Genomic DNA, 26,293 nt, shown 5'->3' with positions numbered 1-26,293 from the left:
CTTGCAGGAATACAGCTTGTTCTGGCTTTGTTCAGATAAGGACTTCCATGACCTCTGCATTTGTGTAGATCGAAATGGACTTTAAGCCATCCTCATCAAAAAACCCCATGGTGTGATTTTGGAGTTATCCTGTGCAGGGCCAGGAGCTAGGCTTTGATCTTTGTGGTTCCCTTCCAGCTCATGAGATTTTATGATTCTATTCCATGATTCCGACCCCAAAACAACAAAAATCCCTAATGGTTTATTGTTTTCCTATGAGAGAGCTTTACAGCAGGAGATAATTGGGAGCTCATGAGACTCCTCTCTGCCTTCCTGTGCCCACATTCTGCTTCCCACCGAGCAGGGCTGTGCATCATCCCCTGTTTGAGCCATGTGTGTCTGTGGTTACTCCAGGCTCAGTCAGTTGTTTGGCCAAGGCTGAGGAGCCCTGTTTGTGCTTTGCTCATTGTAATGGTAACAAGCCTCTTCAAAGACTTTGTAGGAAAGTTAAACACTTCTGGAATATTTTGCTTACAGTTGAAGAGGAGCTGGGGCTGGAGGTGGTTGGCAGGTTGCTTAATTTAGGAACAGACACTTCTTTCTCTCTTTGCTTCCTGAACATCTCTAATGTTTGTTATGATATTTTTTTCTCTCTCTGTGGAGGGCTGTGTTAAACAGTGAGCTCCACTGAAGCCTTCATAAACAACTTTAAGGATGTCTTTCTCCTTCCTGGTTTTGAGCATTGAATTTCAGGGATGAAATAGGCTGCAGGAAGCCCTGTTGTGTTCATAGGTGACAGGAGAGAAAGGGATGGCACAGCCCCCACTCCATCCCTGCTCCACTTAAATCTGGATGGGGTTTTTCTTTAGCTCAGAAATTGGAAGGAGGGCTATGGTGCCAAACAGGTCTCTGCAGGGAGCTGTGATCCCATGGCTGCAGCAGCCAGAGCAAGATTCCTGCTTGGTGCTCTGGGTGAAGCTTCCTACATGTTGCCTTCATCCCACAGCGCCAGATTGCTCCACAGGCAGGCAGGGATCCTCTGAAGGGCATTTTAGCTGTACAAGGCTGATCAAGGGGCTGTTTCAGCTCCCTGGTTCAGACACTGGGAAGGAAGAGCTGGTGTGGGACTGCCTACAGGAGCCCCTGCTGCAGCCTCCCTCTGCAAAGGCTGATTTTCCCCATATATTAATTCTTTCATACCTTAAAAACAAAACTCACAGGGAGGCAGAATGAACGTTGCTTTTTCGTTCCCTCTGCCTCTGTTGAGCCATCTGACCTGAGGAACAGCACATGAGGACGTGGCAGCAGTGCCCTCTGTGCTGCCTGAGCACCCCGAGTGAGCACCGGGGTGTAATTGCCCATGAGAGAGGCTGATTTGCACACTCAATTACTCAATGTGCAACCAGTGCCACAGCCCCTCTGGGCCACAGGGAAAGCTGCATCAAACCTTCTCCCAGGAGCCTGGCCCTCTCCTGGGCTTTCCAGGATGGATATGAGTGTCCTGGAAACTGGGAGCCTCCTCCACTGTGACCTGACTAATCTCAAATTAGGTGCTTTGTGCTCTGAGCAGAAGTGCCAGAACATCAAGCCAACACTTGTCATCATGAACCTCCAGGACTTCGATATCTGGGGCTGAGCTGTGCAATTTAATGTTTTAAGCTACTTTTGGGTGGATAAAGGGTAGCCAAGACCTGGGCACAGATGAAATCCATTGGCTGTGGATGCTCCGTGCTGCCTTCCCACAACCTTTGGAGCAAAGCATCCTGAACAAGCTGCATCCCTGACTCACAGAAACCTGCTGGGTAAAAGAAAGCCCTCAGCAGTCTCCCTCACAGCTGAAGTGAATCAAATCCACCTGTGAAAAGCCTGAAAGTTTTTTTTTAAGTTTTAGAACTTTAAAAAAGGTAATTCTTTAGTTTATTTCAGTTCTTTTGCTGAACTTGCTGCTGCTTCAAAAGCCTCATTAGTCAAGTGTCCTGGCTGGGACACATGGTGCAGCCAGATCCAGCAGGCTGCAGGGTTCATGCTCGCTGTGTGCTATTCTTTTTCTTCTGTTCAGCTTGATTGAAATGAGTATTTTTAAAATTAAGCAACACCCACGAATGCAGTGAGACTCGCAAGGCTCCAAATGCAGCCGCTGAGTGAAAGCAGAGCACAGCTAAGCCAGCAAGAGCTGGGGGAAATTTCATTCCAGCTTTCTGAAGATACACCACCTAAATAATTTCCCCATTGTCTTTTCCAGCACCAATGGCTTAACATCACCGACATCAGTGATATTGTGCTGTGCTTTGTAGATAAAGGGTGTCTATATGCCCAGTTTTGGAAGCTTTTGAACGCTGAATAAATCTCAGCCTATCTCTCCCCAGCAGTGCAGGGCTCTGAGTGTGTAGGGGGGGCAGTTCTCGGGGGTGGCCCTGCCTGCAGCCACTGCTGCTTTGCCACTGGTTCCTTGTTTGACCTTGGTCACATCCCCTGGTTGTGCAGCACCCCCAGCACCCAGCTGTGAAAGGGGAGAGTTCAAGCTTTCCTTGGAAAGTGCCCTCAGCAGAAACTCTCTGTGTGACTCTGCTGGGTTTTTACAACATCTTCTACTTCCTGAGCAGGATTGATCCTGGAGATGGGAGCAGAGTCAGAGCTGAGAGCAGGGTGCTTCAGAGATGCAATGCTGGCTAGGTGTGGAAAGGACTTCGCTGGAATTTCTGTGCTCTATTAGGGACTCTTTGGGTAAGCAGAGCCCCTTGAACCCTTTCTGTGATGCCCTGAGCATCACTTTTGAAAGTCCTTTGCCTCAGGGTTGCTGCCTGGTATTGCACTCAGGCAACCCTTCCTGGCACATTGGGTTTTACACGAGAGAAACCCCAGCATGATCCAGCTCACTGTTTCCAGGTGGAATAGGAATGAATTTCTCCTGCCTGGTCCATCTTGAGCCATCCTTGTTGCCTGTCAGCTGAGTTCTGGGAGTTTTCCTGCTTGGAGGAGCATTTGCCAAAGGTTTGCATCAGCTCCCTCTCTGCCTCCCACTAGCAGCCCGTTGTATGTCTGGCTTTGCAGATGCTCCACTTTTATTCTTAGAAAGTCCTAAATATTTCCGCTTTCCTTCTGAATAACTCCAGTGATCGGGGGTTGCTAATCACCCTGACGAGCTGTGAATCCATCCTGTTTAATGCTGAGTTTCTCTCTGAGCCTTTAACTTGGCTGGGCACCAGGTTGGTGGCAGCAGTGCTGACAGGCATCGAGCTTTCCCCTCTGAGCAGAGATGACATTTGAATTGAAGCTTCATCAGGAGCCTTTTACACTGCAGATTTCCAATGCATAAATGCTATATAGGCTGGTAAATGTACCTGTCACTTCACCAGCTGGTGACATCCTGACATTTGCTCTCCCTGAGCATCCTCCCTTGCCAGGGATGTGGATTGATTCTTCCCATGTTTCCCCTTGCCTTGGGAAGTGACCTTAGAGCTAGGGACTGGTGGTGTTCTCACTGGACTTGCTCTTTAGTGACTGAGCTTTACTGACATTCTTTTCTCTAATACTGACTTCTCTCAAGGCACTTGAGCTGTTGGTTACCAGCAAGGTGTGGACCCTGCAGTCTGTGTCTGGGGCTGAGCTTGGCAGTGCTGTAACACCAGTTCTGGTAGTAGTGCCCAGCAGCATAGGCAGGAGACCACCTTCTTGCTCTTGGTCTTGGTGTTCAAGTGTTTGCTTAAGCCTCTGGGTTGTTGTTTGGCTTGTTCCTTTAAATTGGCATTATAATTGTTCTTTAATAAGTTAAATCAAAATGCATTTTACAGCACATCCTTTGCAGCTTACAAGCACTCACATTTCTGGAAGTGCGTCTGGAGCTGTCATTAATCAGAAGATGATTTGTCTTGGTGCATTTAACCACGTGCTGCTCTGAATTTTGCTGGCAGCCTCTGTTTTAATAATGGATGAAGAAAAAGCTGTATGTTTGATATGGGCTTTTTACCTGAATATTTCCAACCATGCAGAAATCGTTTTGAACAGCGAGTGAAATTTGACAGCAATGAAAGCCAGGGAAATCACTGCCCCTCTCCTCACCTTAGCCAAAGCTTGCCCAGTGCAGGGAGTCCTGTGCACTGAGGGAGGGGCTGGTTTTCTACTCCCAGGTCAGGTGGGATTTTGTGAGTACACTGCATTCCTTTCTGGTCAGGGGCTGAGAACAGATTCATAGTATCCATATGTGCATGTCCAGCCTCCATCTCCTGGGACTGTCCCATTGCTGTGGGAGTCAGCTAAGCAGAGAGGAATATGTTGAGGTTATTTTAAATGTAGATATAGTTTGATCATCATCATCATCATCATTCTCATTAGAGCCTGTCAGGTAAAGTCTCACTGCATTGAACATGGAGTTGTTTATATGGGGGCTGGAAGGGGAGCCTTCTCAGCCCTGGAGCACCCCTCACCTGCTGGGGGCCAGGACAGAGGAGAGGGGGTTTGGCTGATCACAGCAAGAACAGAAGTCTCCAGTGTGCTGCAGCCATGGCAAACCCAACACAGCATGGATAGATCCTGCGGGATTTCCAGCAGGGAGGAAAGGGACAGCACTGATGCCTTGGTGCAAAGACCAAAATGTCTTCCAGAAACTTACTGCCTAATCAGGTGAGATTAATTTAGACCAGGGCAAGTGTGGAGGAAGCTTGTGACTGAGAAACAGAGAGCCTGTCTATGAGATGGGGCTGGAAATATTACACAGATTTGTTTGACTTTGCAAAATCAAGGCTGAGAGAAGATGTGCTTTGCCCTCTGTAAATACATGGGTGAGTAAACACCAGGGACAAACAACAGCTAGAGAAGCTACTTTAAAGACAGTGCTGCTGTAAGAACAAATAGATATGAGCTTGTCCTGAATAAATTCAGGCTGGAAGTTAGGCTTCTGGCCATTAGAGTTGGAGGGAGGGAACCACCCAGCTTGTTTGGAGATGGAATTTTTGGAAGAGATTAATATGCTGTGGTTGTCTATGGTAGTGGGAGCCTGACTGTCCAGGGAGCCTCAGGGCTGTCTTTCTTACCTTTGCCTGGCTCTGCCTCTTCAAGAATATTCTGGGCAGAGCTCTTGGATCTTCCCACAGTCAGAGAGCAAAGTCCTGGAGGCGTTGTGACTGATGACTCTGTTGTGCTTGAGCAAAGGTTCCATGAGAAGAATGAGAGGCGCTGGGGCACCCCAGGAACTTGCAGCCATACAGGTGCATCCTTAGACTAAGTCCTGTGAATGTTGCTCCTCTATCTCCTGAGCTGGGGAACAATCCTGTCAGACAGTGGGAGCACTGGGAGGTTCCTAGGTCCATGCTGGCCCCATTTTTTTATCTGCAAGTGTCACCAGTTTTGGTCCCACATGCCAAGGGTGTCTGCTGAGCAGAGACAGCAGAGCTCAGTGTCCTGTGCTGACTTCCTCCTGTGTCCCACCAATGGGTCTGCACCAGAAGATGTTCTTCCTTTCAGCACAACAAACTCAGATTCATTACAGTATCTGTAAAATTGATAAAAGCAGGGCTATGCCTGGAAATTTCCTCTCTGGAGTGTGCAGGGACTTTCAGAAGCTTCTGCCTGGCCCTGTGCAAAAACAGGAACCAAAGTGGGGGAGAGAGAGAGAGAGAGAGATATCTGTGGCTGTGTGAGCTGGTGTATCACATTCCCCCTCATTGACTTTATCCTGACACGCAAACAAGCCTTAATTAATTCCTCAGGCAAACTTTCCTGATGGGAGAGATGCAGTAACAAGTCCCTCTGTGAGTGGTTGGCATTTAATGTTTGCTTTATAATGTTTGATAATCTAACATTTCTCCACTGGATCCATGACACTCCTCCATGGTTTTGTGTCTTTCTCAGGATGCTGGAGTATTCCCTGGACCTGCAGAATGTCAGCTTCTCAGCCGTCCGCACTGTTCGAGTCCTGCGGCCACTCAGGGCCATTAACAGGGTCCCCAGTAAGTCAGATCTTATTCCTCACTGTTGGGGCCAGCTGTCTGGATCCATGCCCCAAAGATGAGAGGGCAAACCCAGATGCTTTGATTTTGCATCATAGCTCAAACGTTTGCCCAAGCCTTGCAGTGCTGGGTCCTACCACCACTGGGTTCCTTTTGACACCTGTGGCATCAGAGATGAGTCAATAAGGTATCTAGGACTGTCTTCAGACACCTTCCTTTCTCATCTGAAGAGGGTCTGAGGAGGCTGCTAAAGGGCTGCAGGTGATAGGGATTGACTGAGCCAACAGCCTTTGCCAGGCAGTACAGGCAGTGGGGTCTGAGCCATGCTGGTCCCACCCTCCCTGGGATACTCCATCCTTCCCTGGAGAAATTGGGGTGAGGAAGTCTTGTTGTGCCTGAAGATAGCCCCCTGGGAGGTGCTGAAGATCTCAGAGCTGGTCGTTACAGCCCAAACCCCCAGCATCTCCAAAGCAGACCTGGGTGGGATGGGCAGTGACTCTTCAGTTCTGGTGTATCAGGTCATGGACAAGGGTGCCAGCCCTGCTTTAAGCAGCAGTGGATGGCATTGCCTGCTGCTGTATGGCAGCCCAGCCCCACATGGCACTGGCCATCACAAACCCTCCCACTGCCCCATGCTGGGCAAATCCCAGTGCTCCATGAGAGACACTGAGCACAGTCCCTCTCAGGTGCTGTATGGATCAGGTATGGTAAGTATAAGTACAACTGCACCAGAAGCATCCTTTTCCTGGTCCAACAATCCTGGTCATCAAATCCAGTACTGTTTTAGCCAAATTAAATCCAAGCTTGCCCTCCCCCTATCTGAACTGACCCAATGCATTGATGGGAACTAATCAGCTTCAGTTCTCTATGCGGATGCTGGAGGTGCCTGGGATCTATTTATTTTCCTGCTCCTGACTCTTGAACTTAATCTGGCTGTGCTGCTGATGTTTCAGTCATTACAGAAGCTTCAGAATCCTGTTTGCAGTGCTTGGTTCTTTTTTTTTTTTTTTAATCCCCACTGCTGAACTGGTGGACAGCTGAATTTATCCACCACTGTCTAACTGGGGATGTAATTCACTTAATGTGTTTTGAAATCCTGGGTAATTTATCTTGTCTTCTCTGCAATGTAGTTACAGTGGGATAAAAATGCAAGGTAGGAAAAATAAAAAATGAGCTTTGTTTGATGATCAATGCAATAACCACAGAAAGTAATTTTAGTTAATTAGGAGTTGATGCAAGGTGGTTGTTCCCGGTAAAGGAGTAGAAGAAAATCCCTGAGAGAGGAGGTGACAGCATCAGGATAAGAGAAAAAAGTCTTCCTGAAGTATCAAAGTAAAGGGTGCAACAGTAAAGCTTTCTTTAGATAAAAGCCAATATAAGCGAGTGAGGGAGTGCAGAACATGGGGAAAGAAAGAGTGAGAGATGAGCAGAATATTACACAGATGTCAGATGAAATAAATTTTTTGTGTGTAAATGTCAAGTTGAAGTCACCATCAATTTGTCGTTGTTACAGAACTGGCTGTTCCTGAACTTGTGAGAATTAACTGCTAGAGAGAGTCCTGTATTTTAAGGAAGAGAGGGCATTTAGGGTAGATGAGGGGAAATAGGGAGGGAAGGGAATTTTGAAATATACTGAGTGGAGAAAGAAATACAATTGAGCAAAAGAGAACATCAGAATTTAATCTGAGTAAAGAAAGGAAACATAATTGCTAGAAAACTTCAGAGTAGAGGACTTGAGGAGCAGGGAAGGTAGGTCTGGTGTCCAGGAGCGAGGCATGAATGAAAGGCGTTGTTCCAGAGGCTTTGGGGGGAAGCTCAAGGGGATGTGAAGCTGTGACTGTTCACAGGCCACATGTGGGTGATGAGGATAGCAGGAAAATAATAGAAGGAAATGCAAGTGTAAAAGTATCAGTGGAAAGGAAAAGGTCAGGAGGACATAGCTGGAGCAAGAAAATTCAACATAAACTTTTCCCCTTTGCCTCAGGTATGCGCATCCTGGTGACATTGCTTTTGGACACGCTGCCCATGCTGGGGAACGTCCTCCTCCTCTGCTTCTTCGTCTTCTTCATCTTCGGCATTGTGGGAGTCCAGCTGTGGGCAGGTTTACTCAGGAACCGCTGCTTCCTCCCTGAGAACTTCAGCATGTGAGTCTGTGTGGGCAGCACCAGTGTCTCTCCAGCTTGAGGGAGGCTGTCCCTCCAGGATCTCCTCTGTAAAAAAGCCCTTCTCTTCTGTAAATGCTCCCTGCTCCTAAATGCCACCACCAATCCTGCTTGGGCACACACAGCGGGTACAGAGCAAGCTGTGACAATTTGCCATTTGCATTTGCAGGCTGTCCTTAACTCTCAGGTGGCCCTTGGGAACCTCTCTGGTTCCTAAAAGCTTCCAAAAACCCCACTGAGAATGGGAATTCAGGCTTTCTAAATTCAGCATATATTAATGTGTGACTTTTTCTGTGTGAAGATGCCAGGTTTGAATCCTCTCCAGTGGCTGGTGGTGTTTGTTGCCACAACATTTGTAGTCCCATCTAAACCCCAGGAAAAGCTAATGGCACTACTGTGCATTTTTGATGCTAGATAATTTTCAGCCTCAGAGCAAGAGATAGTTCTTATCCCAAAGTATTAATTTTTACAGATCCCTGAATTTAAGGCTAAAAGAATTGTTGTGATCAGTTTGCTGGCTTGATGTAGCACTGTTTACACAGTGGTTGAAATACCTGGTAGCTGACAGCCTCTTTCAGGGTTTCCATGCCTGTTCTACCTACCTACTTTTTTCCATCACCTCCATCCCATCAAATGCTTGGAGAAAGGCAGGTGACTGCAAACCCTTGATGGCTCTGCCAAGTTCTGCCATGCTGGTTACCTTTCAGTGGATTGCTGACTCCCCAGGGATCTGGCTGGATTCCCACCTGGATGGAGGAATCTTACAAGCTCAAAGCCTCTTTTCTGTACACAGCAGGACCATATTGCTGCTTCTACTGTAGACAGGCTGGCACCAGGCACCTTCCAACCTCTCCCACCCACCTCCTAATCAACTCCCAGCCACTCTTGCAGGTCATGCCCTCAAAGGGTGGCTGGAAGTGGCATTACCAGGACATGTCCCTGTTAGGAAAATGTCAGCAGAGCAGGGGGACAGGCTCACCACTGAGTAAATCCAATAGTGCCACACGTTTGGGTGCTGTTTAATTGAGTCAGAATTCCAGGGCCTTAGATAGGCTTTGAAGGGAATTACAGGCAATTCTGCAGGAATTAACCAGGCTGAACTAGGCTTAAACATTTCTTTGCAAGCTTTAGTGGGAGTCCTGGCAGCATTAAGGAGATAGTGTGTGCAGAGCAAGGAGCCAGTTTCTGACTGGCCATGGGTTGTTTCATCTCCAGGAAGAATATTTTTGCTTGAGTTGCTGTGGTAAGGCCACCCTCAGAGGGAATGTAGACCTTACCTGTGGTGAAATGCAGATGAAGTCCCTGTCTCTGATTTTTAGGAATCTTGGGAGGTCCTTGTACATAGAGTCTCCCTAAACAATTCTCAGCATCTCCAGAATGGCAGGACATACAGGAGCTCAAACTGACTGATTTCCATCGTACTGCAGCAAAGATATTTCAGAGAAACCCTTTCATGCTGAATCCTTCTCTTAGTCTCCTAAAGTCAAAGCCAGAGTGCTTCCAGAGGGAGTAACTTTTAATAATGCCATCAAAGGGATTGCTAAGGGGCTGAGTGCCCTGCCTCAGTTTCTCAAAACCCAGTTAAGGACATCAGTTCACCCTGTGGAGCTGCAGGAAGTCCAAGGGGATTCCTTCTTTAAAAAATAGCTTTAAGATCTGGAAAAGCAGATGTTAGACTTCTGTGCTGTTACAGCTGTCTCTTTGCCAGATTGCTTGCCATAAGTGTGAAAACCCCAGCCTTGTCTGGACTCTTTCAGCCCCTACACGGTTGATTTGGAACGGTACTACCAGACAGAGAATGAAGATGAAAATCCCTTCATCTGCTCCCAGCCCCGGGAGAATGGGATGCGCTACTGTCGGAGTATCCCAACACGGAGGGAAGAGGGTCTGGAGTGCACTCTGGATTATTATTCCTACAATGACACCACCAACACATCTTGTGTGAACTGGAACCAGTACTACACCAACTGCTCTGCTGGGGAGCACAACCCCTTCAAGGGAGCCATCAACTTTGATAACATTGGCTATGCCTGGATTGCGATATTTCAGGTGAGCCCGTCTGCCAGTTGTCCCAAGGTGGGCAAACAGGAGGTACTGCCCCCAAAATGTTTCCAGGGGGCTGTGTAATTGCACTCCTGGGGGCTGTTTTGTACTAGTGAGCACCTACATAGCAGTGCACAGGTGCTCAAAGAGTTAGGGATACAATATGCCTGTTTTGAGAATGTCTCTACCTCACATGCATGGACAAAACCCTGTGGTTGTGCAGTCTGATGATGTTGGTGTGGGGCAGAGCCTAGAGACTGCTCTTCTTTCTGCAAAATGCACTAGTGGCCCTTAAGTCCAGATGGAAAGGGGCTAGATTCAGCCTGAGCAACTGGTAACATGGCTGTTGGCATTGGGAGGAGCAGGAGTTGACTCCTCAGCATCTTGTACTGCACCAAGACCTACTATGGGGTGTCAGACATGACCCAGCCAGAAGAAACATTCCCTGTGCACTTTGTTGTAACTAAGCCTTCAGGAGTTTGTTTTCCCTTCCTGTCTTCACCAGGTCATCACGTTGGAAGGCTGGGTGGACATCATGTACTTTGTCATGGATGCACACTCCTTCTACAACTTCATCTACTTCATCCTCCTGATCATTGTGAGTGGCCTTAGGGGAGCAGGGGGCATCCTCCTGGCATTTGGAGAGAGCAGAGTGGAATCACCCAGAGGAACAGGGCAGAGGATACAGTGAATATAAAAGCTGAAGTAGCAACCAGCCTGCTGGGAGAAATGCAGCTTCCCTATGGAATTGTGCTGCACCTGCATTTAGCTGCAAACATGAGGAAGGAAAGAGATGTGCTCAAGCAGTGGTAGATACACTTCTATTGTTGCTGCTGCTTCTACTACTTCTCTCCTCGTGCTCCAGGCTTCTCTCTCTTGCTTACCCCCTTGAATTTAAGTTTTAAAGTAGGCAAATTTCACCTGGCCAGTTTTTGAGTGCTAGAAAGGGAAGAGGCTGCCCAAAAATTCCCCCTCATTGCAGAAGCCTGGGTCCTTGGTGCCATGGGGATATTACGGGAAAACAGTCCCAAACTTCAGAGAGCACATTAAGAAAGGAGGGAAGAGATTACTGCCCACAGCCCACCCACACTTCACAGCATCATCTGAGACCACCCACAAAGGAGCCAACAAAGAGTTTCTGTGGGGTGGGCTCTATGATGGGCTTCATCTATGCAAGCAGAATTGTCTACAGTGACTGGCTGAGCTCGTTGTCTAGACTCCCTTTATCGTCAAGGGAGAAAAATAGGTGCTTTAAGGGGGTGATTCATCTCCTCTGAAGGTAGACATCCAAAATAAATTAGATGCATTGCAGACTTGATGGGCCTATTTCTCTCTTGACTCTAAAGGATCATTAGGTGCTTCACTCAGATGTAGCTAAGTGAGATGAGTTCTTGTCTTGCTAGACAATTGGTCTAAGTCCAGAAAAATAGCTGCACATTGTTAGTTAGGTCATTGTGGGGATTTCTGCTTCTCATCAAACCAGGGCTCCTCATCAAACCTGACTCTCGTCAGGGATACCTGACAGAAAGTAGATGGGTGTTTAGTACATTATGCCATTTTTTTTCTGTTAGCTTCCCCAAGACAGAAACAAACCCTTGCTCTCAGCCTGCCAAAGATGATGAAGAGGAAGAGCAAGCAGTACTTTTCCGGTTGCCATGCGAGTAACACTAGCAGGTTGTGATAGCCCGTTAGCATGTCAGTAATTCCCTGTGACCCAGGCTGGGCTCTGCAGAAGGCAGAAACCCTGGTTGGAAAGAAAATCTCCAAGCTGTGGGTACAGGCTGCTGATGCCCTTGCGTAACAGTCACCCGCAAATCCCATTAGCAGGGGAAAGGGATCTGCTCGCAAGCTGCCCACACACTGGCAGAAAAACGCTCCTATCAGGAAGGCGCAGTGCATTCATCATAAAGTCACTAATTGTGATAATTACAACTGCTGTCTGTGGAGAGAGAAAAACACCATCTTAAAAGAGCAAGAGATTTTTGTCAAAATAAGCTTCTCTTGTCTTTGATCTCTGACGTCCTCCACGGAGGACTGGCGTGGGAGTCCTTGCAGCGGGAGCCTGGGGGGTGAGTCAGCCCAGCCAGTGGTCCCTGCTGGGTGACACAGGGGGTGGGGTTGGCTGGGGTTTGCCACTCTTTGTCCCCAACAGATCTGTGGGGTGCCACGGCCACAATGAGGTGCCTGATGTCCCCTGTCCCCTTAGGTGGGCTCCTTCTTCATGATCAACCTGTGCCTGGTAGTGATAGCGACACAGTTCTCTGAGACGAAGCAGCGCGAGAGCCAGCTGATGAAGGAGCAGCGCGTGCGCTACCTGTCCAATGCCAGCACCCTTGCCAGTTTCTCAGAGCCAGGAAGCTGCTATGATGAGCTCCTCAAGTACCTGGTTTATATTGCCCGGAAGGGCAGCAAGCAGCTGGTGAAGGCCTACAGGGCAGCAGGCGTAAAGATGGGCTTCCTCAGCAGCCCCACTAGCAAGGCGAGGGCGGAGCGGCACAACCGGAAGTGCCGGAGCAGGAAGAGATCCTCTGTGCACCACCTCATCCACCACCACCATCACCACCACCACCACTACCACCTGGGCAACGGGAACATGCGAGCGCCCCGTGCCAGCCCGGAGATCAGCGATGTGGAGACCAGCTCACTCCACAACGGGACCAACCGGCTGATGCTCCCTCCCTCAGCACCCAATTCCCTGGGGGCCCCCAGTGCCTCTCCCAGCAACACTGAGTCCGTGCACAGCATTTACCATGCTGACTGTCACTTTGAGCCGGTGCGCTGCCGGTCATCCCTGACACAGCCGAGCCTTGGCTTGCCAAGCCAAGAAGGGATCCCCAAGAACATAGTGGGCAGCAAGGTGTACCCCACAGTGCATTCCAGCACCTCCCATGAGATGCTGAAAGAGAAGAACCTGGGGGAGGCGGCGGTGAGTGCTGGGAGCAGCACCTTGACAAGCCTCAACATCCCGCCCGGGCCATACAGCACCATGCACAAGCTGCTGGAGACACAGAGCACAGGTGAGCTGGGGTTGGATCTACATCTGGGGCTGCTTTCCAGAAATACAATTTTTGTCCTAATTTTTTATCTCTCTGAATTTTTGCAGGGTTCTTCTCAGTCCATGTTACAGAGAAAGGCGATGGCTTTCATGGTGAGATGACTAGGAATTTTATGACCTACCTAATGCCTCTTATAGCCAAATTTAGGAGAGAGGTTTCAACCTCCCAGACTTCATATCTACAATAATCCAAGGCATATGAGGGTTTTCAGTGAATCCATTTTCTTTGCAATCCCCATCTTATAGATTAGAAGAAGAGTACAAGGGAGCTGGAGAGGGACTTTGACAAGGACATGTAGTGACAGGAAGGAGGGAATGGCTTTAAACTTTAGAGACGGTGTGTTTAGATTAAATGTTAGGACAAAATTCCATTATTTCCCTCCACTCCTAAACCATTTACAGGGAGCACTTCCCAAATCCTGTACTCCTAAAATCAGCTAGAGCTTGCAGATAAACACCTTCCAGATCTGGGTCCTATCACGTGCCCGAGTACTGTGTAGCTCTGCTCCTGTGGGACACAAGGCTCATGGAGATTGAGTGTCTGCTTTGTGTGAGTGCTCAGGGACAATCACAGATGCCTAGTATTAAAAATCTGTGATTTGCTCAGGAAGCCTGTAAGAGTCAGACACTAAATGCGTCTTTCTTGGATCAGGGATTTCATATCTTCATTCCAAGAAAGTGGAGATATTTTTCTTTTCCCCTCCACATCCTGAAGTTTGGGAGTTCAAGCCAGTCTAGTCCAAACACTCTCAGCCTTCAAGAAGTGTTTCTGGCCAAGATTTCCAAGGCAGTCAGTGCCTTTTCCACCCCACTGCAATGGCATTGATCTTTCCAGCCAGGAGCTGAGCAGGGGAGAGACCAAATCCTGCCCCCAGCCCAGTGCTGCCCAGAGACTGAACACACAGAACTGGGCTCTGAGTTGGTTTAGCACAGGGTTTGCACTCTCGCTGCTGGGTGCTGCCATGCAGGAGTCAGGTGCACGCATTGCCTTTCTCCTCGCAGCCAGCTGCTGGGAATTTTGGGGAATATCCCACTGGTATTTCACCCAGGATACACCTGGCAGCTGCCACCGAGGCCAACGTGTGAAGAGGGAAGCTAGTGGATTTGGAGCATCAGCAGAGGGAGCAGGAGAGAAGGCTGCTAACAGTCCTCCCAATAATTACAGCTGGGAGCCTGCCAGGACTGGGGGAAAGTATTGTTTCCTCCTTCCTGGAATGGCTAGAGATGTAATGAGTTGCACTCAGGGTCCACGGCTGGGGTGGTATCGGTCTGGGGGCAGCAAAGAGAGCTTCATAAACAGAGAGGAGGCACTTGGGGAGCCCAGGTTTTTAACCCAGCAGAAGCCCTTTTCCCATTAGGAAATGCCTGTCATGTCAGAGGCAAAGGCTTGGTGCTAACAGGGAGTGGGGTTTACTTCCTGCAGCCCCCAGTCCCAGCTGATGAGTTGCCTTTTCCCTGCTCTGCTGGCATTTCAGGTCCCTGCCAAAGCTCTTGCAAGATCTCCAGCCCCTGCCACAAGCTGGATGCTGGCTCCTGCACCCCCGAGAGCTGCCCTTACTGCCTCACGGCGCTGGCGGGTGAGGCCGAGCTGTCGGACAATGAGACCGACTTAGACAGTGAAGAGGTCTTCGAGTTCACACAGGACGCCCACTACAGTGACCAGCGGGACCCACAGAGGGGCAGAGCCCAGGCCAGGAGAGCCCATCTGGTGCTGGCCTTCTGGCATGTGGTGTGTGAGACTTTCCAGAAGATCGTGGACAGCAAATATTTTGGCCGTGGGATCATGGTGGCCATTCTCATTAACACACTCAGCATGGGGATCGAGTACCACGAGCAGGTGAGTGCTGTCCTGGCAACTCCTGGTGCAGAGGGGTTGCAGGTGGAGTTATGAGTCCGAATTCAGCTGCTGGTGGGGTGGTTTGGGGTGAGAGGCATTAAAATGCTCTGGGAAGGGTCCCAGAATGGAATAAGGCAGGCTTTTTCTTCTGAGCGTGCTTCCAGGTTGCAGCAATCACCTTGACTGGTACCTGGCTATGTGAGCTCCTGCATCCTAGCCCTACCAGGGATGGCCAGCACCGTGCTGAGACCACTGTCCCCGGGCAGCACCAGGTGGTGCTGGGGTCTGTGGTGAGGGAACCAGGGAGATGAGGCAGTCCTTTGCCACCAGGTCACTGTGAGCCTGGCAGTGCTTGAGGTGCTGTTGGCTCTGTGGACTCTGGGGTAAGCGCAGCTGCAGGCAGGGAATTCTAGTGCATTTGCACTCCTTGGAGAGGAGGTAAAAAATGGCTTTGCCTCCTCAGTGAATGCTCCAGCAGCAGCATGATGAGTCCAAAATAGACTCATCACTGGCTATTCCTTTGCTCAATTATCTGAATCCTTGCAGGCAAGAGAGTGCCTGTGCTCCAGCCTCTCAGTACTTGTCACCTAGCAGAGCTTTCCCTATATATAGTCATTAAGAAAAGGAGTTGCCACATTCCTCCTGAAACATCTCCATGATGTTCCATGACGAGAACTCTGCTTTCAGAGGCTTTGCATGCTGTGGCCTTGCATGAGTTTTGTGGCTGCTGCTGTTGGGCCTGCCTGGCATGGTGCCCTTGATCCTGCCTCAAGCACGTGTCTTGGGGCTGCAGGTGCATGCTTCCTTTGGGGTGAAGAGTTTATCAGTGGGGATGCAGGGATGCTGCAAAACCTTGTTATAAACCCCTCCCATTCTTGAGAGCTCCCAGCATCTTGTTTCTCCTGGGATGTCTGAGCTCTGTGCTCCCAGAAAGACACAGCCACCCCTGTGCCAGCACCAGTCTTGGCTGAGAAGCTCGTTGCATCATGTTGTGACTTCCCTTTTCTCCCTTCCTGGCATGTTTCATGTTTGTTGGGTTGCACACAGAGCTGTTTCTCCCTCAGCTCCCAGTGGAAGCAGTGGTGGCTGTGGATCAACTCCCAGTTCCCCTGCCATCCTGTGGCATTAATGCCTCAGTGACCAAGTGCCAGGGAGACGTGGCTGTGCTCAATGTGTCCCTTCCAGCCAGTACCTTCCCCCTGATTCCCTGATGCAGTCTAGCTGGCTAGGTGTTGTTTTCAGTACAAGATAAGCAGTGGTGCACTCCAAAATCCTGCTGGTTTCACCTTCATTTGCTGCCCTTGGTGGGAGCTCTGCAGGGAAGCTTGAGTGATTCTACCTTTATGTAATAATCTTGGGAAGATTATCCCAAAGAAGCTGGGAGGAGGTGGTTCACAAAAACCAATAAACACTTTTATTCCTCACTTGGTGGAAGGGTGAAAACAGATCCACGGTGTCTTTGCTGTGACTGCCCAAGGGGCAGACTGTCAAAGCTTGTTGCTCTTTACCAGGAGCATTTTTGGGAGATGCTGGTGTGGGCTCCCCTGTCAGGCGACCACCCCACTGGGGATGGGTGGCTGAGTAAGCTCCCATCATCAAACACCTCAAGTGCAACACAACTCCTTAATTCTTTGCCTTGGGAAAAGCAGGGCAGGAGGTTTCTGGTTTCTCCCCTGGCCAGTGGTGAGTCCCAGCAAACATCTGGATTACAAGAGGCAGATTTTTGCGTGGTTTTTGGGTAACAAGGGTGAAAGGAACTGATAAGTGTGGGGGGACTCCAGACACTGTGGGTGGTTGCTTCTTTACTGGTATGTTGAAGCTACTACGGTTACAGATTTCTTTCTCCCAGGCATTTGGAGGGAATAGCAGAGCTTGTTTTTATTAGTTGATCTTCTCAAAGTGGTGGCAGAGGACAGAGAGGTGTTTCTTTGTAACGTCGTAAGGCTTAGCGTTGGCAATTTCATAATCTGACAGTTCTGAGAGCAGGAATTAGAGGGGACCATGCTGGACCAGGTCTTCCTGCAGAGATTATTAATACTGAAACATGATTTTTTTTCTTTTGGAAGAGCCATTCCTAAAAGTGTGAGGGTTCGACCATGTCAAATTTATCTTTACTGACTGATGTTTGCAAAGATGTGAGGGCACTTGAAGAGTACTTGACTCTATGACTTTCTATATTAAGCTCTCTGCTTATTTAGACACTATTAACCTCTTGGGCTTTCCACATGCTGCCCTGGGTACAGTGGGCTATATTAGGGTAAATATTTTAAGGGCCTATTTTAAGGTGTCACGTCAAAACCTTGTGTTGTTTAGAGGCCCCTTGGCAGAGGGGCTGCTCCTCTCTGAGAGGAAGGACAGGCTGGAGGTTACTCAAAAAAGGAAGAAGGAAGATGCCCACCCATCTGCCCCCAGCAATGCTCTGGAACCACCAGACCATCCTGGACTTCAAGACAAGAGCTGGTGAGCTGAGCTCCTCATAACAGCCAGGGAGAGAAGTTTGCTCCTCTGGAGGTTTGGCATCTCACCTTGGGACAGGCAGCTTGGAGGGACCTGAAAAAATCTTTTAGCCCCTTGTTTAACAGACAAGGCAACCAGAGTAGGCCTAATTGGGATATTTAAGATGGCAGTGGTTTTCTGAAGGCACATACAAATTAGTGGCAATTGGGAGTGTGTTGAAAACACTGGCCCCCACCTCTTGCTGTGTATTTGGATTCACCCATCAGTCAACCTGGCCAGACTGAGCACCCATGGCCAGGGCTGCTGGATGAACCTCCTCTTCCATCCAAAGCTCTTTTCCATAGGCCACCTTCCACAGTAAATTGTCAACACACATTTTACCATCACATGGCTGGGGCTTCAAGAGCTGGGTTTCCTCCGGGCTCCTTCTGACATGAGCTTACTGACTTTCTCACTCAACACCAGGTTGTTTCCACATAGTTCCTGTACATGCCTGAGCTGTAGGGTACACCTGACTGGTTGTAATTCTGTATTTCCTCCACACCCCACCCATCCAAAACCAACTCCTGCTGTTCTTCTGACTCTAGGTGCAGTGGGAGGGAGGCAGCGCACTGTGAGGTGCTCACAGCACTTGCCACGTGGCAGCTGCTGGGCAGCAGTGTGAAATTTTCCATCAGGGAAATGACAACCAGATTGCCACAGATTATTAATGTGGCTGCTAAATAGCTTGTTTTTCTACAGAGATGAAGCAAAATGCAGGTAGAAACTATTAGCTTTGGGTAGAGGAATATAAATGTGATTTAAAGGTAGACTCAAGGGGATTTTAAATACACTGTTGAACCAATTGACTGATTCGCCTTAAGGAAGCTGAGCCTCTGCAGCACTGTGGGTTCAAACAGCTGTGGCTTAGCAAAAAAGCTAAAAGATTGTTCTGCCATAGAGCAGGAGTAAAATGTGCTGCTAAACCAGAGGGTTTCTGTGCTGCTTTCCCCCCAGCCCTGGCTGTAAGCCAGGCTCTGTTCCATAATGTGCTGCTTTTATTTTCCTTTTTTTCCTCCAACTCCTTTCTTGGAGTGAAAAGCAAAGGCTTTGGTATGAGGCATGATGTTGGACTCCTCAGTAGGGGAAAGAATTCGGCAAGGGCTTCCTTGAGGAAGGGCTTTGGGGGTTTTGTTTTTGTTTTTAAAATCTGGTTCACATTGAGCTTCCTGGCTGTTCTGAGTTTCCTTGTCTGAACTCGCATTGTATGAACTATACCCTACATATTCTTTTGTTTAAATAGCACTTGAATTTCAGCCGCTGTCTCTGCAGTGTTTTGCCATTGTTAGCATAACAAGAAAGAGACTGGAGAGTCCTTCACTGGCCTCCCCAAAGCTGAAATGGGTTCAAACCTTGCCTGGGTCTTGTGTGGATTTGGATCTAGATTGATCCAAAACCCTGGTGTCTCTGAAAGGAAGAAAGAATTGGTTCAGACCTGTTGGGAGCCTTTTGTTGGTTTTTAAGATCAAATTGGAGAGGTGAGAAGGTTGAATGACTCTCTGGGACAGCACCCAAGGAGAAAAGCTCATTATCCATGGGAGGCAGTTCTTCAAGGAAGTGGGATGAGGCAATGCCTGACATGTCCCCAGCATGAGTGCAGCCATTGGAGGAACCCCCCACTACAGCAGCATGTTGTAGGGATCCACAAAGCCACAGTGCCCAGTGCCTGAAGCCAAGGTGGGCAAACTCCTTCTTCAGGAGACAGGAGGAGCCTAAGCCCATGGCAGCATCTGAAGCTGAATTCCTGGAACATCCTGCTGCAGGGGAGAAAGCAGGGTACAGATGATGTAGAGTTTTCACATTTCAGTCTAATAGCTGCTGCAGCATGGAAATATCAACCATCTGTGCCAAGGAGTCAAAGGAAACCTTGCTGGCAAAATGCATTAAAGTATCTATTTATGCAAACAGTCAAGGCTTGAGAACAAGAGGGTTGTCTTAATCAGCACCATAGAACATTAAATTTTTAGATATCCAGTATGATGGAGAGGGGAGGTGAATGGTTAGAAAACCTGCCAGCATGGAGCAACCATTAGGCTGCAGGTTCAAGTATTAATAATAGTCACCCAAATGGTATTTATGTACTTCTGCTTCTGCCTGAATTCAATGTGCAGGGAAGAAGGTAAATGGAAATTATTAACTGTCATAACACCCACTGATTGATTTCTCCATGTGGGAGGAAAATTGGATTGTTCCATGGAGAAATGGTGTAAGGGAACGGGGCAGTGGGGATGTGACAGGGGGGTTCCCCAGGTCTCAGGGTGCTTGTGTGTCCAAAGTTCTGGGCAGACTGGAGAGCAGCAGGTCTGGATCCCTGTATGAGCACTGCCTCAAAAGATAAGGGCATATTTGGGATGAGAAGTACTTTGCTCCCAGGACTGGGTGGTCAAGAGCATCCCAATCCCCACCAGTTTCAAGCCCAGTTGAACATTTTGCTGCTGGTGGATGGCAGCTGCAGATTTGTCAGATGTGTGGAGGCTGCTTCTTCTACCATCCCTATGTCCTAAAATGAGATCTTGCCCAGTGCTCATTCACCTCTTTAGGAGGCTGTGGGAGATCTTGGGGACTGGTTGCAGCTCACCCTTGTCTGGCTGCACAGGGCAGCTGTGCACAGCACTGTGTCCCTTCCAGCCTCTGTGGCTCCATGCCAGGTCAATCCAGGGCACACATATTTTGTCTTCTTTGATGTGCATGGATTTGTGTCAGGTCCCCAGGTCAGGAAGGATGAGGATCCTTTTGTTTTGTAAAATATTTCTGTTATCTCTTGCATCTCTTCTGAGTTGTTTCCTGTGAGTGCAGGGACTCAAAGACCTGTCCCCTGTCTGTGTCGCAGCTGGTGCTGCACCAGGGGCTCTCTGCATCACATACTGATGCAAACTGGTGCTGTACTCCTTAGCCCTGTACCCTGGCTGTCTCACTCCAACTGAATGGTACAGACCAGCTTTGTGGTGAAATTTCTCATTTGATACCTCCCCATATGAGTCTGGGGCTCATATTAGGCTTTATTAGGCTTTATTTTAGAAGGGCACTTACACAGGTGTGTGCATCCCTTATTTTATTAGGCTTCATTAGGCTTTATTTTAGAAGGGCACTTACACAGGTGTGTGCATCCCTGAATCAATGAAACAGCCTTTCCTTGGAAAACCTCCCTTTGCCCAGGGCTCTTCCCAGGAGTTCACAAGGCCTCATGCTCATGCACTGCCTTCTCTTCCTACAGAGGTATCTCCACTTCCACTGAGGTGCACATCCCACATCTCTATTTAACTCCATTACACATCTCTCCAGCCCTGTGCCAGCTGCTCTTAGCCAAGCAATCAAAGCCTTGCCAGCTCAGCGAGGCTTTTCCCTCCCTCAGAGCCTGCTGGCATTGCCCAATGTAGGGCTTTGAGCTACCATCAACCTAATTCCTCCACACTCCAGCTGCAAGGGGCACTCCCATGGCAGGCAAATGCAGTACCCTGTGGGTTTGCACGTGCTGTATTCAATTAGCTCCTTCTTATGCAGAAATGACTCTTATTAATGGCTTGTTGTTGGAGACTGGAGGAGACAAAGCTAATGGAAATCATCAGAGCTGTTAATTGCTAGGATTACCGACTTCAAAACCAGTTTTCTATTTGTTAGTGGGGGTAATTCTTTTAATGGACCTTATGGACCTTCTGCTTCTTGAGGATTGGAAGGGTTTCTGAGGTCTTGTAGAAACTCACATGTTTTAATTGACCCACTTGTGAAGCTCTTCCAGGGATAAAAAATGCCATGGTCCTCTTAGGCTGTGCCTACAAAGCAGACTTTATCCTGGTTCTGGAGACTGAATTATTCGAAAATTAAATGGGATTTCATGCAACTGGAAAGGTTACTTTTTTTATCAGATAAATCAGTTCTCTGTATGCTTTAGGGATGAGCCTATATAGATTCCTTGACACCTGCTAAAGTTTTCTTCAGCTCCCTGGTTGGGGAACCATAAGTGTCAGTCCTTTCCTGTTAATTTAGTTCAGAGGCTGGAAATACTTGGGCTATTTTAGATCCCATCATTACAGCTGTTGTTTCAGCTGCCATCCATACCCTCATGTTATCTCTGCCCAGGCAGCACTGAGAAGAGACTCCAGCTAGGTGAAATGGAAAAATGATGTGCGCTTTCAAAACTTGCTTCATCCCTGTATGGATGAATAATTGCTGCTCTATGCAGATAGCCACGCATTTCTTTCTATTCCTTCTTTGATTATTGTGGTTGTTCCCCTTGGGTGGGATCCAGGAAATTCAGCTAGAGCATCTGGAGCACCCTCAGCTTGCACCACAAACACTTTCATCTGCAAGCACTTCTGGTTGTTGGTGTTTTCCCAGGGATCAGTCCATATTTTTCCTTAGTTCTCCTGGTAGAGGTTTGTCCCAATGCTGCTGGCACCTGCGACTCTGCCCTGCTGTCACTCATCTCCTCACAGAGCCCATTCCCACCCTGCTCAGCCCCCAGCAGGAATAGGGGCAGGAGCTGAGTGTTTTTTCCCTCATCTCTGCTGGATTACAGCCCTTTGTTATAATTGGTGTTTTGCTGATGTTAGGAAATGAGCGGCTTTTCCCCCATGGATGTCTGTCAGCATTAGAGATAGTGTTACCAGCATCAGAAATCCAGGTTCAGCAGAACTGTGCAGGAGCTATACAGTGACAGCATTTTTCTTTACCTCTTTTTATTTCCTCCCTCCCCCGTCCCTTCTCAAGTACTAATGGGGAGATAAGTTTCAAACTTGGTTTAGATTAACCAGAAATAGAGGGCTTTAAATCTTAAGTACTTACAAGGTGTGACCAAGTAGAAATGCAGCTTTTGTTGATCTTAAGCTTCTGCAAAACCTGGGCAGAGGGATGAGCTGGTTCATGTTTTTCTTGCATTTTCTGAAATAATACTCATCCAGAAATCTCAAGCAGAGAGAGATAAGGAGTCCAGGCAAGAATATATGCTGTCCCTCTTGAGAGTGATAAAGAAAACCCAGCTGCAGGACTTGGTGGAGGAGGGTGTCATCTGCAGACCCTGTTTATGGGTCTGGGCAGCCATGGTTCATGGAAGGTCCCTTCAGGGTGGGTCGATGAAATTCTCCATCAAATTTGGGGCTCATTCCCTCATTTGCACCCCACTCTCAAGTTAGACAGGTGGGGGCTAGAGACTCAGTACCATATGGGCAATTGAGGCCAGGGAATTCAGTTTTTTTGCCTGTGTTGGAGAGGAAGGTCTTGCACCAGGAGGTTCCATGTCCACAGGACTCAGCTCCTTCTCTCTGCAGATGTGGTCTGGGAAGGGACACTTGTTGATTGGAATGGGGACGGCTGAGTGGAAGACAAGGAGATTAGCAGAAGGTATGGAAGGGGAATCCCTCCTGTGCACACAGCTCTGATTTCTCCAAAATGAAAGCTGATTTCCTCCCTTTCTTACAGCATTACTTGCTGTGGCATGAAATATTCAGCCTCCATTCAGCCTGTATGAAGATCCATGCAGTGAAGGGATGTAACTGGACTTGTTAACTTGTCTGAAAAGTCATTTCCTTATAATAAATGCCTATAAATCCTGAACATCCCAGCAGTCCTTCTCCAGCCCACTGAGCAGTGAGCACGCCGTCCTTTTCCATGTCTCCAGCCCCAGGAGGAGCAGAGCAAAACCTGCTGCAATCCTGCTACTTTCTGAATTGTTTTCTTTAACCAAGTTGGCAAAAGACAAGTAGAGAAAGTCTATCAACCCCGATTAAGCATGGCTCAGGTTTGCTCTGCTGGACACAGGACAGTAGTTAAAGCCTGATACCTTTTAAGAAGCCCCAAAGAGAATGACTGTCACTTCTGGAAATATGTGTGGATTGAGTTTCTATTTATAAAGTCACAGGCAGCTCCCAAGCCAACAGGAGCTGTATTTACTGAAGGGAACTGAAGTGGTATTTTGGATGGTCCTGGCTTGGTGGGTGCAGTGATACAGGGGGTTAATGTGGATGTGACAGGGGCAGTGCATGGAGAAGGCTTGTGGGTTGAATGAGGACACAGCCATGAGCTATCAGTCATGGGGAACTGAGCGTGGGAGAGAGCAAAGACAGCGCACCCCATTTTGTTAATTAAGAGCTGCTTCCGTTTGTGAGAATTTCTTGCATCTTGCCCCAGGACTTGTAGTCTGGCTTCTGTTCTGGGGTGGACCGGGTGTGTGTCTGCACCCACATTGAGGGTGGAGGGGATCCTAGCAGAGCAATGTCAGGTTGAAAATCCTATCTTTGTGTGACCCATTTGATTTTCTTTCTTATGTATATATATTAGAAATCTGCAAGTGATGAGTCAGTAAAATGTTGCTGGTGTTTCCTGTGAAATAGCTGAGGTCGCTGTTTTCTTTCTGTGTTATTTTTCCTAGTTGCCATGGTAATGATTTTAGAAAGGTCTTATTCTTGCAGTTTGAATGGGTTTGAAGTTTTCACGGTCTTCTGGATATGCTCACAGAAGCAGAGTGATATCTCAAAGACATCCCTTGGGATCAGGAGGGATCCGCCTCCTGGCTGGTTGTCCCACCCCTCGCTCTGCGCTGTGGTGAGACAGAGTGGGTTTTTCTGTTTTATTGTTAGCAAGATAGAGAGGAAAGACCCTGGGGTACTTCTGTTCTTTTGTGTTGGCATCCCAAGAGCAGGGGCTGGACAAGATCAGGCTTGCCTGCATCCTGGAGCTTATTGTCTGGACAAGGGGAGTGTGGGATGGATGGATATGTGCCAGCCATACCCATGGCACTGGGTGCAGGTCTGATGATGATGGTGAAGACCCTGTGCCCTAAATGGGTCACAGCTGGAGGAAGGCAGGAGTTGGAAGCCTTATAGGCTCTGGGCACTGTCTGCTGGGGCACTTGGTTGTACTTCATACAGCAGCAGGGCTCGTTTTTCAGAAATGGGGGAACACATGGCCCCAGCTCCTGTCCTCACCTTCTTCCCTACCCAGTGCCCACAGCCTCACTTGCTCAGCAGACACCTTGGAGCCCTGTGCACAAGGAGAAGAGGCATGTGCCCACATAGAAATGGAGTATCTCCTTTCTGCCATTGAGCTTCTACTCTATTTTAAAAATAGGGGGAAAAGAAGAGAAAGAAATGCATTACAGCCTATTTTGGAATGCCAAAAAAGGGCAAGGTGCTGGTCCAGCTTTGAGATACCTCTTGAGGCACTCTGGGGACATCTTCCCTTGCTTCCTCCCTTCCCCCCTGGCAGTGCCCTGCTTGGTGCCAGATAACCCTGCCTGAATCCTCCAGACAGGGTGCAGAGAACACACCCTCCTGCCAGGCAGGATCAGCTCTGGGTGGGTGCCCAGGCTCACATCCTCCTGCTGCCCCAGTGATGCTCCGTGTTTTTTGAGCGGCACTGCCCTGTCTGCTCTGATTTCTTGTGCTGCCACATCTTGTCAATGTGCTGTTTGGTACATCAACAAATCGACACTACACAAACAGAAGGCTAACAGGGAATGATTTATCCAGGACAATATATCTGTGTGTCCAGCAAGCCAAGATGTCCTGTAAACAAAACTCAGTATTTACTGAGGGCTCATCGGCAGAGCTGGTGTTTTGAACCACAGTCGAATTACACTTGGATCTTGCTCTTTCTGAGTGTTGCTTGTATAATCATAGGATGCTTTCCTTTTAATTAGGCACTGCTGCTACTCATGAGAGAATTAGCAGACTCTTCTTTTAATGGAGAAGCTAAGGCTGTGGCAGCTGTGGTGTAATGGGGGTGGTGGGCAGAGGCTTTGTGCTGCATAGAAACTCCAGGCTCTGCACCTCAGTTTCTGCTTCCTGAAAAATGTCTTCTTTAGGGTGATCCTGGAAGGTTCCCCCCCCCCCCAATATATCATTTAGTCAAAGGAAGGATGTTACTTCCCCCAGCTGCTGTGTTGTGGCCCTCAGAGAGAAAATCGGAGTGATTTTGCCAGCTGTTTTCCTCCCAGCCCAGTGAGGATCCATGGAGCTGGTTGTGTGCCAGGAGTCAGTGAGTCTCTCAGGTACATCAGGTCTAGAGCTGGTCGATAGTGTTTTGATTGGACAGTTATCATCAGAAAATGGCAGTTTATCACATTTGAAGCTGTTTGTGGGAGAGGAACAGTTTTAGTGGACTGGCCTCAAAAGCCCCCCAGTTTTATTGGAATATGTTGTCTGAAGTGTTTGAAATGTCCAGTTGGGGGGTTAGTTCCCTAATGGTTCCCATTGGTTCCCCAATGACAGCTGGGGAACAAAAAGTTCCATGTTCTACTTCAAGAAAACTTTTATTTTTTTTTTTTAATTTTGTTTGATTTACAGTACAGAGCAAAGGGATAAAGGAATGGGGACTGAAATAGAGGGAAGAACCTCCAAGATTTTGTGCATTGTGCCTTAGTTTCCCAAGTCTGAAATTTTGAATTCTTGTTTGGGATGGAATGATAATATCAATTCCCATAGGAGAGAAAATCGTGTTCCTGCTGTACTATAATGATGTCTCAGGAAAGAGGTCTCAGACATATTTGTGATTTCTCTAGAGTAGAAGCATCTTATGAAAAATCTCATTATTTTATACATCTATGGCTGAATAAAAATCCCATAGCTGGCATTCTTAGAAGGGTCTGAATCCCCACTGCCTGGCTGAGATTCCCCAGGGCAGGATCATGATCACAGCTCCCCTCTCTTGGTACAAATAAATCCCAGCAGTGTCATGGCAGGGGTCCCCCATGGACCAGCTGCGGCTCTGTGTCCCCTGAAAGGGGGGGACACAGCTGCTTCAGGGGACTCATGAGCTGCCCTGGGGACCCCTGAGTGGGACT

At 48.4% G+C, this 26,293-nt stretch overlaps 1 protein-coding gene across 6 annotated transcripts in view; it reads left to right on the top strand.

Annotated features, from left to right (window-relative positions):
- Positions 1-26,293, top strand: part of CACNA1G (calcium voltage-gated channel subunit alpha1 G) — a 141,258-nt gene that overhangs the window by 48,017 nt on the left and 66,948 nt on the right. For all 6 annotated transcript variants that reach the window (XM_050981292.1, XM_050981293.1, XM_050981289.1 and 3 more), the window contains exons 4-10: positions 5,827-5,924; positions 7,909-8,068; positions 9,844-10,135; positions 10,635-10,727; positions 12,336-13,146; positions 13,233-13,277; positions 14,660-15,021. In XM_050981292.1, the coding sequence (XP_050837249.1) occupies positions 5,827-5,924; positions 7,909-8,068; positions 9,844-10,135; positions 10,635-10,727; positions 12,336-13,146; positions 13,233-13,277; positions 14,660-15,021 (1,861 nt within the window). The remainder of the gene's footprint in view (positions 1-5,826; positions 5,925-7,908; positions 8,069-9,843; positions 10,136-10,634; positions 10,728-12,335; positions 13,147-13,232; positions 13,278-14,659; positions 15,022-26,293) is intronic.

The sequence above is a fragment of the Serinus canaria genome, chromosome 18, assembly GCF_022539315.1.
Source record: "Serinus canaria isolate serCan28SL12 chromosome 18, serCan2020, whole genome shotgun sequence".
NCBI classification, from domain to species: Eukaryota; Metazoa; Chordata; class Aves; order Passeriformes; family Fringillidae; genus Serinus; species Serinus canaria.
Note: the sequence above shows the minus strand (reverse complement) of the source record. Positions and strands in the feature narration are given on the sequence as shown.